Genomic DNA, 15,478 nt, shown 5'->3' on the forward strand with positions numbered 1-15,478 from the left:
ATATATGTGTGATGTATATATATATGGGTGTATATTATATCTATTAATATATATATATATATATATATATATATATATGTATATATATATATATATATATATATATATATATATGTATATATATAATAATACACACACTATGTAGATTCGTGGTGTGTGGTGTGGTGTGGAGGTGGGGTGGTTGTGTGTGTGGTTGGTGGTGTGTGTGTAGGGTGTGTGTGTGTGTGGTGTGTGGTGTTGTGTTGTGGTCTGTGTGTGAATTATATAGGAGTATAGTATATATATATAATATAGATATATATATAGATATAATACTCACACATATGTACGTATTCGTGTGTGTGTGTGTGTGTGTGTGTGTGTGTGTGGTGTGTGTGTGTGTGTGTGTGTGTGTGTGTGTGGTGTGTTGTGTGTGTGTGTGTGTGTGTGTGTGTGTGCGTGTGTGTGTGTAAACAGTAATATATATATATATATATATATATCTATATATATATATATATATATATATATATATATATATAATATATACTATATATTTACATATATTTATATATGTATGTATGTGTGTTTTTGTGTGAGTCTGTGTGTCTGTTTATGTAAATATGTAATATATATATATATTATATTATATATATATATATATATATATATATATGTGTATGTAGTATATACAAATATATATATGTATACATGCATAATATATATAGTATATATTATGTGTATATACGTTATATACAAATATATATATGTATACATGCATACATATATATATATATATATATATATATATCTATATAATACTATATATATATATATTACAATATTTACACACACACACACACACCACACACACACACACCACACATGCAGCGAGAGAAAAGGGGGTGGGAGGGAGGGAGGGAGAAAGCGAGAGAGAACCATACTTGGAGACAAAGATAAAGACACAAAATAGTTGAATCAAAGGGAATGGTTGAATAAGAGAGAGAGTAATTATATATATATATATAGATATATATATATATATATATATATATATATATATATATATTTCTTCTCTCTTTTTTCTTTCTTTTTTTTTTTGCTTTGAAAATTAATTTGTCTAAAACTTTGTTATCATCCCCGACTCGAATCGCACTCTGTGGTGCCTTTGGGATGTTCTTTTCGGCTCACTTGGTCCGCTTTCCATTACAGCTTGTGTTTCCGCGACCTTTGACCATGATAATTAGCCTAACATCAGGCTAGGCCGGAGTATTTTAGTTTAGACTAAGCCATGTCCACTAAGTTATGTTAAGAATTTCAGAACTAAGATTAACACAGGCGAAATGAGAACAAAGTGCGCACTAACAATTGTCGCTGCGTATAGATGGCATGATCGGCGCAGCCATATAGTGGCTCCTGACTGCGTGACTCCATTGCTTTCCAGTATTGCTAGTTTCAATTACTATAAATGGCTGAGCAAGCGCTTGCGAAAGCACATCTTCAAGATGATGTCGTTTACGATAATTCTTGGGGTAAGAAGGGCCGAAGGTGTAGAACTAATTGGTAACACCGAGGAATGTAGTCGTATTCAAATGTGCTTAAATGAATTTTGTCTGTAGTCAAGTGAAAGATCTTTAATGCAGGCATATTTGCTTCCCTTGCCTTATTCCCCATACCATAAGGACTCAGTATAAGAGTAACGCTTAATACTTGGGTTGGATAAAACTTGTTGATTCCATGTCCACAAGGCTACTCCTGAAGAAATGCCTTTTAATGCATGCATACTTTAAACAAGTGTAGTTTTCTACTTGAGCATAGAGGTAGATGGTTGCAAGGCTCTTATTCTACCAGATTTCCATGTAAAAACTGCCTTTTTTAGCAGCTTTAGAGCATAACTGTCCCACTTGGCACTTGCCCTCCATTACAAGATTAGGGTTAAGTGCGGTCTTTCCAGCAGAATGGTGGTCTGGATATAAAGATCATGGCACGGATCCCAGATCTAGCAAGACTGATATTTTTTGGGGGGATAAAGGTTTCCCATCTCAATTTTATTTCAAAATTGACTTTAGCAACGGCAACGCACAGATCGAGAGATGGTCGCTACTGCCTACTTTAGTGAACGATCTTAAACTGCTGCTGCTGCAGTGGATTCGTAATCGCAAAGTGACCATGTATTTGTATGGCTGGTCGGCCCATTAGGCCCTAATATGGCACAAATTTTTTTTTTCTTTACTTGGGCTGCCTTGTCCTAACCTACAAATGGTAGAAAGTAAGGCCTAGGTTCTAGGCTTGCAAGATGCCCCAAGTGTTAAGATGAGCAAAATGTACAGCTCGCTTGGAGCTTTCTCTGGATTGTGCATAGCTATTGCTGACAAGGCCGGAAAAGTAAAGCCTTATTCTTTTACAAAAATAACTTGTACCTAGTAAGAACTAAAAGTTGATCTCTAGGTAGCTCTGAGCTCTGGCCCTATGTGACCGAATAAATATAAATTTTATGGCAAAATTGTCTAAAACTGCTTCCTTCCATTCAGGTGGTTGCTGGGACGGCAGTGGCCATGCCGACGAAAGGGTAAGTACTCAAACAGGCTTAGTGTCGTACACCTGGTTCTTTTATGTATCTTGACTTGCACTGACTTTCTTTTTTCACTAAACCCCAGGGTAGAGTGTTTGAGAGAGGGCAGGTACCCCACTCCAAATACATGTGATGGTTTTTTCGACTGCATACCTGATGGTACTGGGGGCTATGAAGTGTCATTTGATGACTGTAATGGATTTGTCTACAATACCACCTCCAGGACGTGCAACGGTGAAATGCAAGTAGGTATCTCAGCACTGGACCTAGTACATCACATAACTACAACATGTGGATCTAATGCTTAAATTCTTTAATTTCAGTGTCGCTCCCGAAGTGAGCGCAGTGTTACTACAGCATATCCCAAGTACTCCTACTTGTGTGAAGGTCAGCCTGATGGCTTCGTGTGTGCTGACTGCAGGACCATGGTCATGTGTGTAAAAGGGCAGGCCTTTGTCCGCCAGTGCACCAGCACAAGATCCTGCAGTATTAAGACTACCTATGGAGGTGCAGTATGCTACCCAGGGCTTCCAGCTGAATGTACCTGCCAGAGTGGAGACGCGTTTGTCCGTGATCTCTATGACCCACAGAAGTTCTTTAGCTGCTCCTCCACTGGATCCAGCCCTGAGGATCACGTGTGCCCTGATGGTATGGTGTTTGATGAGACCCTTAATCAGTGTCGCAACCAAGCCAGCCTTCCAGCTTGTGAACGGCCTGGTGTCTTTGCAAAGCTCGAAGACTGCACTGAATATTACTCTTGCATCTCGCTTCAACATGGGTGGCTGCAGAGACTGTTCATGTGCCCCAGTGGAACGCTGTTCAACGAGGTAACAGGAGCTTGTGAAGATCCTTGCTCACGGACAATGGTGTGCTATGAGGAAGGCAGGTTCCCAGATCCCCTCGACCGCCGCAGCTACTATGAATGCCTGATTATTGGTGGCCTAATGAAGCGTGCCCGCTACCAGTGCCCCCATGGTTATGTGTGGAAAGCTGATGATGCTGGTGATGGGGGAGCATGTGTGGAAGACCATGAAATGAATTTGCATGACTACTTCACCCGCTGTAGCATTCCCCAGGGCATGTGTCCTGACGAGACTACAGGTATGCAGATTCTGGTTAAAACTCCTTAACATATGTCAAATCTAAATGGTTTTGACTCGCAGTATGTGAGCAAGGACATTTTAGGCCATGACCTCGGACTTGGTCTGAACAGCAAGTGTTGCACTAGCAATAAATTTATTTGTATTAAACCTAATACAATTCTAAATTTCAGACCCATGCCTGGCAAATAACGGTGGTTGCCATGGTAATGCAGATTGCGCAACTATTAATGGCGGTGTGAGTTGCACTTGCAAGGCAGGTTACAGTGGTGATGGATATTCATGTACAGGTAAGGCAGTGTGCAATTGTCTATAGCATGTCCCATTTTATGGCTCCCACACCCCCCTAAGGTTACTCCCTACTAAAATTGCATATTTCCAGATGTTGATGAATGTGCCGTGGCCAACGGCGGCTGTTCTGCAATGGCTAGCTGCACGAATACTGACGGCAGTTACCGGTGCGAGTGTTTAGCAGGGTACACTGGTGATGGCTTTGCCTGCCAAGGTGAGCATGCTTGCAGAAGCAGACTTCTAAATTATTGCAATAATTATTAAGTTGGCTAATTGCTTGTTCATCATCAGATATCGATGAATGCTTGGTTGCCAACGGTGGCTGTGGTACAAATGCCTTGTGTAGCAATACTCCAGGCAGCCGAGACTGTACTTGTGCATCAGGTTACACTGGGGATGGCTTTACTTGCTCTGGTAAGTATAACAAATGTTGATGTTGGCCGAGGTGTGCAAGGGTTAATACTCTAGGCTAATGCATCTGCTTCTACAGATATCGATGAGTGCCTTGTTAACAATGGAGGCTGTGATGCAAATGCAGGGTGTCAAAACACAGCTGGTTCAAGAACCTGCACATGTCTCCCAGGCTTCTCTGGGAATGGTGTTACTTGCTCTGGTTGGTAGCATTTCTATTTTTATAGTAAAAACCATGGCTTGCAGGTATCTTGTCTGACCCTCTTTCTTGCAGATGTGGACGAGTGTTTGGTTGCCAACGGTGGTTGTGATGCAAATGCCCTGTGTAGCAATACTCCAGGCAGCCGTGACTGCACCTGCACATCAGGGTTCACTGGGAATGGCCTAGTTTGCACAGGCAAGTACATTTGGCAATGATTTACAGCTATTGGGACTTTTGCTTGCACACCTTTCCTAGGCTCTGGTACAGCACTTAAAACCTGTTGCTGCAATACCCTACAGACGTGGACGAGTGTCTGGTAGCTAATGGAGGGTGCCATGCAAATGCAGACTGTACAAATGATGTTGGTGGCAGAACTTGCACCTGTCATCCTGGTTACACCGGTGATGGACTTCAATGTACTGGTAAGTAAACCTATGGATAAATGGTATGCCAAATTGGTTAGATTTGCATAGTTTAATTTGCTTGTTGATAAACATGCAAGTTTGCCTCGACTAAATGCCAAACTTTAAATTTCAACTAGCTGGTGAAATTGTTAACCACCATGACTACTTGCTAAGAATCAGTTTTGCACTGAACTCCTCCTACAACTGAAATTACCTTCATAAATGACAAGGGTGCAATTTGCAAATGGTGTTATTTCTACTCTTGCAGATGTGGACGAGTGCTTGGTTGCCAACGGTGGTTGTGATGCAAATGCCCTGTGTAGCAATACTCCAGGCAGCCGTGACTGCACCTGCACATCAGGGTTCACTGGGAATGGCCTAGCTTGCACAGGCAAGTGTCCTAGTGACTGCATATTCCTAAATGCACTTGCTATTCAAGTACTGAAAGCTTTCTGATTAAGCACTTTGTAAAATGGCTGCATCTCCCTACAGATGTGGACGAGTGTCTGGTGGCTAATGGTGGGTGCCATGCTAATGCTCAGTGCACCAATACTGCTGGTAGCAGAACCTGCTCTTGCCTTGCTGGCTATACTGGTGATGGACAAGTGTGCACACTCCTCCAGGTAGGTGCCTAGTTCTGCACTCCAACCTTACTACTTGAATGTCTAGTGTCCTGAAGGATTCTACCGAATTAAAAGTGATAAATAATACTTGCTTACTACTCTCCAGTGTCCTGTTGGCTTTGCTGGTCAAGGTCAAGACTGTGCTCCAGACTCTGACCTTGATGGCTTCCCAGACACTGAACTGAGCTGTTCGAGCAAATACTGCCGTAAGGATAACTGTGTCAACCGACCAAATTCTGGGCAAGAGGATGCCGATGGTGACGGGATTGGTGATGCTTGTGATACTGATGCTGATGGAGATGGACTTCTCGATACTTCGGTATGAAAAAGAAATGCTGATATCTTGCATGTTAACATGGGGTCCCCCTTAAATATTTAAACTTGCACTTTAATTCCAGGATAACTGTCCACTAATAGCCAACCCTGGGCAACAAGATGGAGACTCGGATACACATGGAGATGTATGTGACAACTGCCCTGTAGTCTCCAACCCCAGCCAGAATGATGTTGATGGGGATGGTACAGGCGACAAATGCGACGATGATATTGACAATGATGGTATGCTTGTAACTTGTATCTGATGGCATCCAATCTCTCCTTTACTCTCTTGACGAAACGAGATGGCATTTCAATCTCTTCTCCTCTCAGGCTTGCTAAATACTGCTGACAACTGTCCAAAGACTGCAAATGGCAACCAAGCTGATGGTGATGGAGATGGCTTTGGAGACTTGTGTGACAATTGCCCCCAGCATACCAATCCTGGGCAAGAAGATGCAGATGAAGATCTACTAGGGGATGCATGTGATGATAACATCGACTCTGACAGGCATGGATTAATGGACTTTGTTTAATTTGCTAATGGCAAATATTTGCTTTAAATCTGCAGTCTCCCTAAATCCACATACTGATGCTAGCCTCTTGCAGTGATGGTGTGGAGGACAGTGTGGACAATTGTCCAAATGTAGCCAATGGTGACCAGCAGGACGTAGATGGTGATGGGTTAGGTGATGCCTGTGATTCAGACAGTGACAACGATGGTATTGATGATACGACTGACAACTGCTTGCTAATCCCAAATTCGGACCAGAAGGATACCGACGGGAATGGCCGTGGCGACGCTTGCACCTCTGACTTTGATGGTGACAAAATTGTAGACTCGGATGATAACTGCATTGCCAACCCAAATGTGCATGCCACCGACTTCAGGTGAGAAGCTTGGCCACTAAGTGTATCAAAGGACTTGTGCTCCCTACAGCCAAGAGTAGATCTTCTAGACCAGCCATTTGAACCATGTCTTTAAATTTCCTAGGCAACTCCAAATGGTGGCACTAGACCCACAAACGGCGTCTACTCCTCCAGTATGGATTGTCTACGACAATGGTGCAGAAATTCACCAGACGTTGAACTCGGACCCAGCTATAGCAGTGGGTATGTATGTTGGAAAGGCTGTAGTCTTTAGGATAGGTCTCTGCTTGAAGAGCCACAAATAACCCCAAACGAAATTGCAGGTGACCATAAAACTTGTGGATGTCGACTTTGAAGGGACCTTCTTCATAGAGGACACCAGTGATGATGACTTTGTTGGCTTTATCTTCAGGTATGTATAGACTAAAATTATAATGGTGCCTGCATTTTATCAAGCAGGCCTTGTATAACACGGCTCTTCCCACAGCTACCAAAGCAATTCCAAGTTCTATGTCATGATGTGGAAGAAGGGACCACAAAGCTGGTTTGGCCAAGCAGAGAGAGGAGTTACTCTGAAGCTAATTGACTCTACTACAGGCCCTGGCACAGCACTTCGGGATGCTTTGTGGCTCACTGGCTCTACAACAAACCAGGTAGAGTATATGCCTACATAACTTGCAAGGAGTCTGTTACTGAATGCTAAAGTAATTGGGCGACTAATGGGCAGTGCCAGACTATCCTGCTAGCAAGAGTAATGGTTGCTCTTTCAGGCAACCTTGCTCTGGCATGATAGCAGCATTGGATGGACCCCTAAAGTTGCCTACCGCTGGCTGCTTCACCACCGGCCTGATATTGGTACCATGAGGTTCTACTTGTACCAGGGTAACAACCAAGTCATTGACTCTGGAAACATATATGACAGCACCCTAAAAGGAGGCAGGCTAGGTCTCTTCTGCTTCTCCCAGAAGCAAATTATATGGTCCAATGTGAAGTATACTTGTTCAGGTAAGGCTTTGGTTCTGAAGTCTTCTATTAGATTGCATCAAATACACTTGGTATGCCCTAGTAGAGCAATAGAGCTAAAACCAATTGGATAGCATTGGAGGTCGGTGCAAAGGTTTGAGATGCATAGCTAAACACCTCCCAAATTTTATGGCCTTGCCTTAAAGTATGCACTTGCTCTATAACCATGCACTTCTTCCCTAGACATGTACCAGTTCTTCTAATGTGCTGTGATCTTGACCTTGCTTGCTTTGACTAGGCTGTATATGAAAATGACTTCGACTCTGGCACTAAAACCTACTTCTTGATCTTGCAGATGATGTACCCCAAGACATGTTTAATGACCTGCCCACTAACCTACAGACGCAGGTCCTGACTTCATAAGGACTTGCTTTTTGCACAAACTGAAGCGTCTTGCACTTGGACACGACGCATCTTGAAGATTGGTCTTGATACTGTAAGACGCTAGTCTATATAAAATTTTATATTAAATAATTTTAAATTAAACTACTGGTTTCAAGTTTACCTGTATAACTCTTACATGGCCAGAACCTCAGATTTGCTTTGACAACATTGCTACCCCTGTGCCCATCTCTTCCCTTAAAGGGGTGGAAGAAATTTTTTAAAAGGGCTCTCGTTTTGACCCAGCTGCCCTGTCATAAATTGCTTCTGTTTAGACTAGTTGACCAAATTAAAAATTGCCTAACTGGCATTTCTATTAATGAAAGCTCTATTTTTATATAATATAATTGCCATGGTAGGACTGAATTGGGCTAAAGGGGGCAGTAGCCTAACAGCAGGTATATATATTTGGAAAAGTGTTTAATTAAAATGGTGAAATTTATGAAATGCTAAAAGCCAGTGGCTGGATGGTTTTCCACTTTATTCCCATGGTCTCAAATAACCTTGAAGGCAAAACTAGTTAAAAATTTTACTCAGGTCTAAATTTGACAATGGAAACTCTTGCACTTGCTTCACTGTCTAATGCTTCTCCCTGCTTTCACCTCACTCCAATTAGGTCTTGGACAAAGGTGGACCTAATTTTTTTTTTTTTTGCCCCTCTCCAAAAAAACCCCTTTCTAATATTTAATAAGTATCTGGGCCAGAAAAAAGGGCCCTAGAAACAATGGGCATGGTATTACCACTAGTTTCTAGATCTTAACAAAAGACTTACTGTCTTTAGGGCAATAAGGCTTGCCCCCTCTTTTAAAGTGGAGAGGTTCCCCAACACAGGGTCTTGGAAAATGTTAACCCCCCCCCCACCCCCCCTAAATGGCTTTGGCTTTGGTCTAGGCCCCCCCCAGTCCCTTGCCTGTTGTCGTGGGGGGGGGGGCTTAGGAGGCAGAGACTGGGCCCCAAATGATGGGGAACTCCCAACCTTGGGACTCGGCCCCCAACTAGAACTAATTTTCCATGGTCTTTTTCCTTCCCACTTTTCGTTTGCCCCTTTCCCCAAAAACCCCTGCTCCCCACTCAAGGGGGGAGAGCTGTGCTAAAAGGCTTTGTGCCAGTCCTGAACGGCCTGAGGAGCCATGAGCCGGTATTCCCCTGATTTAGTAATCTAGCCCTTACCCCTAAAAGGGGACCCTAAGGGGTGGACCGTTTTTATCCCAACACAATCCAGGCTTACCCTGGCCAGTATGAAAACTATCCCCACTATTAGGGGCAATGAGGCTTGCCCCTTTATCAAAGGGCCCCCAACGATGTAAACCCACCAGATTCCCTGACCCCAGGCTCTCCTTTGACCACGGCTCCGAACACTGCAATAACTACCCCTCATCAATACCTACTAGTACAGTAGCCAACAATCAACCCTTAAGGAACATTTCCCCTCTCCCAGCAATCTCACTTCAACACCTCTACCCCACACCCAACATCAACCACCCCATCCTCCCTTATTAATACCTTACAGCCTTTTCCCCACCTCCCCATAAAGCTACCTTCCTTAAACTACTCCATCTTCGTCACGCCCCCCCCCTTCAACTACCCTATCTCTACAACAATTTTGAATACCCTCTTCAGTGCAGCCAAATGGACAGATTTTTCATGATCCCTCCCACAGCTCCCTACTCTACAACACCCTTCTCTTCCAACAATGTCTCCAAAAACAAGTTAGGTAAGTCTTTCCGTACCCGACCCGACCGCTCCCGTCTTGTCACAGTAACATCCAAAAACCCAAGCTATAGCATTAACAACCTAACAGACCTATATGGTAACCCCACCCTTTGCAAAACCCCCACCCAACCCTCAATACTTGCACTGGAACAGTTGCAATCTCCCCAGCAAATTGCCCAATCTATGACAAGATTGGTCAGATTGTGGAGATCATTACTTCCCTGTCCTCGGGATATGATGCAACTCAGTACAATGCTACTCCATTCCCCCAGAGGTCATCAAAAAGAAACCCACTAACATAGCCAAAATTCCCTTCCGAGACATGACCTTCCCTTTAACGTCTACATAGGAGGAGATCCTCCCTCTTCGCCATACCAACCCCCCCACGTCAGTGCCAAAATTGTTGGCGTCTGGGAAAACCCAGCCAAACATTGCCATCACAGCCAGTGCCCACTATGTGCCCAACCTGGCCATACCGATCTAACTGCCCTGCACAATCACGCAATGTCCCAAACTGTGGCGGCCCCCCATAATGTATTTTATAGGTGTTGTCCCACCTATAAATTTGAGTCTGAGGTAGCGACTCTGATTCAAACTTGGACTCGCACTACGTAAAAGCCAGACAAGAAGCACTTTGACGTGGTTTCTCCCTTACTCCTTACTCCAGTAATACTGCTCATTCTACCAATTCTCCTAAACCCACCCCCCTACATCAAAACCCCCCCTCTTCTACCTCCTACCTTCCCCAGTCAAACTCTTCTGCCATCCTAAATCCAGACACTCCAATCTCTACTACAGATACTTCAATCACCACTACAATCCCAAACACCTTCCCCCTCTCCCTCCTCGCACTACCCGTAACAGACAGAACAAACGTTCCACCCTCTTCCCCTACCACAAAATCACCTCCACCTTCCTTTGCTCTATGCTTGAGACACCAGTCCTTCTCTTCCCCCCCCCACAAGAAATCCTTTATCCCCCAAAACTCCCCAACCAACTCAGAAGAAACCATTAAAAAATATTCAAGATACCTAATGAAAATGACACTCAACCTCCAAATCTTACAACTCCTGCTCCTTCCACACTCCAAGTAACTGCTGATATCCATCCTCCTCCTAACAATATCCCCCCTACCCCCTATCCTCCTACCCCCCCCAACACACCCCATCCCCCCGACCCAACCCCGCCCACATTAACCCTCCCCCCATCCCCTCTATCCCTTCCACTCCCTCCTTACGCACGTGAATCCCTTATGTAACTCATTAACTCTCATAAAGTCAATACACAACTATCAGGCAAACATCCCCCCCATCCTGCCCCTGTCCTCCATATTCGAAATAGCCTCATTTCTGATCCTCTCCAAGTCGCTAATGAACTAGGTGATTATTTCAGCCAGGTCAGTAGTGGTTCTCACCTTTCTCCACATTCTCTTCTATTAAGACCACCAGAGAACGAAACCCCCATTACCTTCACCCATCTCTGATGAGTTCCTATAATGCCCCATTTTCTTCCTTTGAACTCGTTACTGGCCTACAATCGTGCTGTAACACTCATAAAGGGCCCTGATGGTATTCACTACCGTATGCTCCGGCAACTCCATCTTCTCCTTATCCTTCCTATTAAAAATTTAAAAACCACATATGGACATCGGGAAAATTTTCCCCTTCTAATTGGAAAAGAAGCTCTTATCCTCCCTTTCCCTGAAACCCAATAAATCGGGTACCCTTCCTCAAGACTATCGCCCCATCGCGCTAACTAGCTGCTTGTGCAAATTATTAGAGCGAATGGTGAACTTCCCCCTTAATGTGGTATCTTGAATCTCACAATCTTCTCTCTCCTTCCCCAAATTCGTTTTTGCCGTGCCAGAAGCACAGCTGACCCCCCGCTCATTTTGAGACTATATTACATCTGCATTTGCACGCCATGAATCCGTACTAGCTATTTTTTTTTATCTAGAAAAAGCATATGATACGCATGGTGGTACCATATTCTCCAAAAATTGTCCTCTCTAGGCATACGTGGGAAAAATGGGTGTCTTCATAAAGTCCTTCCTCTCCAACGCACTTTCCAGGGCAAAATCGCCTCTGCACATCATCTTTCTTTCCCCAAATCGAAGTTGTCCCACAAGGCAGTGTGCTCAGTACCACTTTATTCCTTCTTTCTGTTAATGATATTGTCTGTTTTTACCACCAGGAGCCCGGGCATCACTATATGTTGATGATTTAAACCATCTATGCCCCTGGCACCCCCACACCAAATCTCTACCAATTTCTTCAATCTGCAATCTCATCAGCATCTTCCTGGGCCACAAACCATGGCTTCCGCTTTTCTACCTCTAAATCTTTCCTCCATTCTTTTCTCTCGCTCACGTGTAGGTCCCCTACCCCCACTCTTTTATATGGGACTCCACTCCAATGCCGTTCCCCTGGCAAATTCTAGGTGTCATTTTTTACTCCAAACTGTCCTGGCGAGACCATATTCTACACATTAAAGAAAAAGCTCTCTGCCGTCTTCAAAACTTAAAAAAAATCTATCCCATATATCATTGGGGGTCAGATCGCAAAACTCTCCTTCATCTTTATGTTCTTTGATCCTCTCCACTCTTGTATGGATGCCATATCTACTCCTCTGCCTCAAATTCTCTCCTTGCCCCTCTTGATACAATCCATCACTGTGGTCTTCGCCTTCGCTCCTCCCAGTTGAGAGCCTGTACACTGAATCAGGCATACCATCTCTATCTCGACGTCGTTTCCCTTCTCTCTCCCGATGCTATGTTCGATTCCACCAATTTTCCCCTCACTAAACTAACTATCCCACAACCCCTACTTCTTACCTTAGCTCATCTCCCCGATTACCTACTCCTTTCTCCACTCGCATGGATACCCTCCTCTCCCATTCCCCTTTCCCCCATCTCCCCCCTCTCCCGTTCTCTGTCCATTCCGTCCCTCCATGGCTTTTACCTCACCCCCATATTGCTCTTCTGTTTTCCCCCACCCCCCAAATCAAAAATCCCTCCTACTGACCCTTTTCAACATTTCCTTGACCATGTCTCCACTCATTCCTCTAGTATTCCGTATATACTGATGGCTCCAAATCCACCTCCGGTGCTGGTTTTGCAGTAATCTTCCCAACTCGTACTTTTAAATACTCCCTTCCTCCTGAATCCCGTGTCCTTACTACAGAACTGTATGCACTCCTTTTTGCTCTAAAAACACACATACTCACTCTCCCCCTTCCTCTTTTCAATTTTTACTGACTCCTGTAAAATCATAGCTCTCATAAAGTCAATACACACCACCACCCCCTTGTTTGTAAGATCCGAACTGGTTGTTCTACCTGTCCACACGCCCTAAAACAATCAAAATTTTGCTGGGTGCCCACCATGTTGGAATCCCCGGCAATGAACAGGCAGATACACTAGCACGCCACGCCTCTATGTCCACATCATACCAACCACGCTTCCACGTATCCCGCCAGGATTATTACCCACACTTTAAAACCTTTTTGTATAATCGATGGCAATCTTTTTGGTCAAGCCTCCGCACTAATAAATTACATTTTGTAAACTATCCCGTCTCCTCCTGGTCAGCTCCATTTCATCGGAACAGACGTTGGGGACCGCTCTCGCCCCATTACGCATTGGCCCACCCTCTAACACACTCCTATCTGATGCACAATCTGATCCACCCTTATGTTCCTTATGTAATTTCCCCCTTTTAATCCCACACATCCTATTGTCCGTGCCCACGTTTTGAAACAACCCGTACCTCTGCTTTTCCCCACCTATCCTCCCTTCACCGACCTCCCAACCTATCAGACATCCTTACAGAATCCCACACTTTCTGCTTCAACAACCGATTCTCTTTCCTCAAACGCATACATATCCTTCATCTAATCTAACTCCTTACCACAAAACCCCACCCTAACCCTTTCACTCACCAATTCCTTTGCTTAGACAACTAATCACTAACTCAACCACCCTTCCCTAACATTAACTGTAGTGCTACATGACCTTAGATGTCTAGCACATTTATCTTGCTTTTAACCATTAACCATAACTGTCCTTCTCTTATGTCTCCCTTCTTGAATCCTTTGTCTGTACAGACTCCTCAATTTTCTTCATTTCTTCCTTGTATCAGTTCAGAGGATTCCTAAGGATGGCATCTGCTTTACAATCTGGTGGATCTCTCCAAGGACTTCTCAGGAAGCAGACACAACAAAACAGAACAAAAAAACACAAAACCCATTCCTAAAAAAAAGAAACAATGGTTCTATTTTAGGAATGATAAAACAATAAAATAAAATTTCTTGTAGGAACATAAGTACTTTTGACACACAAACAAATTGCATAGATTCATGCCATTATATACGATCTGAAGTTTTATATTTATACATTATATTATATTTATGAAACCCTCATTTTAGCATAGATAGTATTATTTTATTATAAACTTCAATAACACTTACTCCTTGAATGGGTTTTAAATCCTCAATAATAACAGAGAAACATCTGAATGGTATCCAAGTGCCACGTGTCAGCCACTAGCTGTGAAGATATTCTATTTACCATGATTTTCCAATTTGTTCTCAAATGATTACTTTGTTATTGTTCTGTAATCAGATATAAAATATTATAGAATTTTATTATTGATATTAGTACAGCTGAATGTTCTTTCTTACTTCTGGTATTTAAAGAATTTTACTAACCTCTTTCGGGCATCTACCAGGCACTTGTTTCGGTTCTCTCTCTCTCTCTCTCTCTCTCTCTGGTTATGACTATAATATCAGGGTTTAACACTGTATATTCTTAACATTTTAACATCTACTCAGGTCACATATATTACAAGCATATTGTTTCGTCTTAATCATACATGCATAATACCGGAACTTAAATAAATTTCTCCAGAAACAAAATGAATACATAATGGATGTTTTAATGAAGAAACCAATATAGAACCTTAATATAATAAGCAACAGTGAAATATAATTGCGTACCCTCTAATTAAAGAGAATGCCTTGTGGGGAAACAAAGAAAATGACTTGTAGGGGAACTCGATATTACATGTTCTTTATCAGTTTAATATGTAAACGTATTAGCACTGATACAAAATAGTAAATGAAGTATAATTTTTCTAAGAAAATAATATCTTTCTAAAAATTATTTAAGTCTAATTATCTTTCCAGCTAAAGAACATAAATTGAGGTAACATATTAACATATGAGTAAAGACCAGTAGTGAGGTATAAAAAGGGTGGTCACAGACAAATTTTGGGTCATTCTTACTTCGTGACTTAGTGCTCATTACACCAGCTCTCCTTTGACCACGGCTCGAACATTGCATAACTACCCCCTCATCAATGCCTACTAGTACAGTAGCCACAACAACCCTTAACCAATCACCCCGGATTTATGTTCTGTCCCTGTAGGTTTTTGTAATTTGTTACATACAGTGGCAACATGTGCTCAGCCCCCAAGGAGTCTATCAGTAGCCCTACTGGCCGATCTTGATTCGCTATCCTTGAATTAGCGGGAAATCGTTTCCTTTTAATACAATTGATATCATACTGTTATTATTGTTTTGATGTTATGATATT

General features: G+C 42.9%; 1 protein-coding gene across 1 annotated transcript; it reads left to right on the forward strand.

Moving 5' to 3' along the window:
• The first annotated feature begins 1,422 nt into the window (after nucleotides 1–1,422).
• Nucleotides 1,423–8,276, forward strand: LOC119569844 (cartilage oligomeric matrix protein-like). Its single transcript, XM_037917837.1, has 21 exons — nucleotides 1,423–1,511; nucleotides 2,511–2,548; nucleotides 2,637–2,796; nucleotides 2,875–3,652; nucleotides 3,825–3,941; nucleotides 4,034–4,156; nucleotides 4,234–4,356; nucleotides 4,433–4,555; nucleotides 4,628–4,750; nucleotides 4,855–4,977; nucleotides 5,228–5,350; nucleotides 5,452–5,582; nucleotides 5,689–5,901; nucleotides 5,981–6,140; nucleotides 6,231–6,408; nucleotides 6,507–6,788; nucleotides 6,892–7,018; nucleotides 7,091–7,179; nucleotides 7,255–7,420; nucleotides 7,538–7,772; nucleotides 8,086–8,276. The coding sequence occupies exons 1-21, from the start codon at nucleotides 1,485–1,487 to the stop codon at nucleotides 8,151–8,153; spliced, it is 3,507 nt and encodes a 1,168-aa protein (XP_037773765.1). The 5' UTR covers nucleotides 1,423–1,484; the 3' UTR covers nucleotides 8,154–8,276.
• Nucleotides 8,277–15,478: the final 7,202 nt, after the last annotated feature.

This window comes from Penaeus monodon, unplaced genomic scaffold (genome assembly GCF_015228065.2).
Source record: "Penaeus monodon isolate SGIC_2016 unplaced genomic scaffold, NSTDA_Pmon_1 PmonScaffold_1916, whole genome shotgun sequence".
Classification (NCBI taxonomy): Eukaryota; Metazoa; Arthropoda; class Malacostraca; order Decapoda; family Penaeidae; genus Penaeus; species Penaeus monodon.

Bases quoted from the DNA above. Each gene is read 5' to 3' on its own strand.
- LOC119569844 (XM_037917837.1), top strand. From the start codon at position 1,485: ATGATGTCGTTTACGATAATTCTTGGG. The intron at 1,512-2,510 runs GTAAGAAGGGCC...CCTTCCATTCAG, and splicing joins CGTTTACGATAATTCTTGGG to GTGGTTGCTGGGACGGCAGT. The intron at 5,583-5,688 runs GTAGGTGCCTAG...ACTACTCTCCAG, and splicing joins AAGTGTGCACACTCCTCCAG to TGTCCTGTTGGCTTTGCTGG.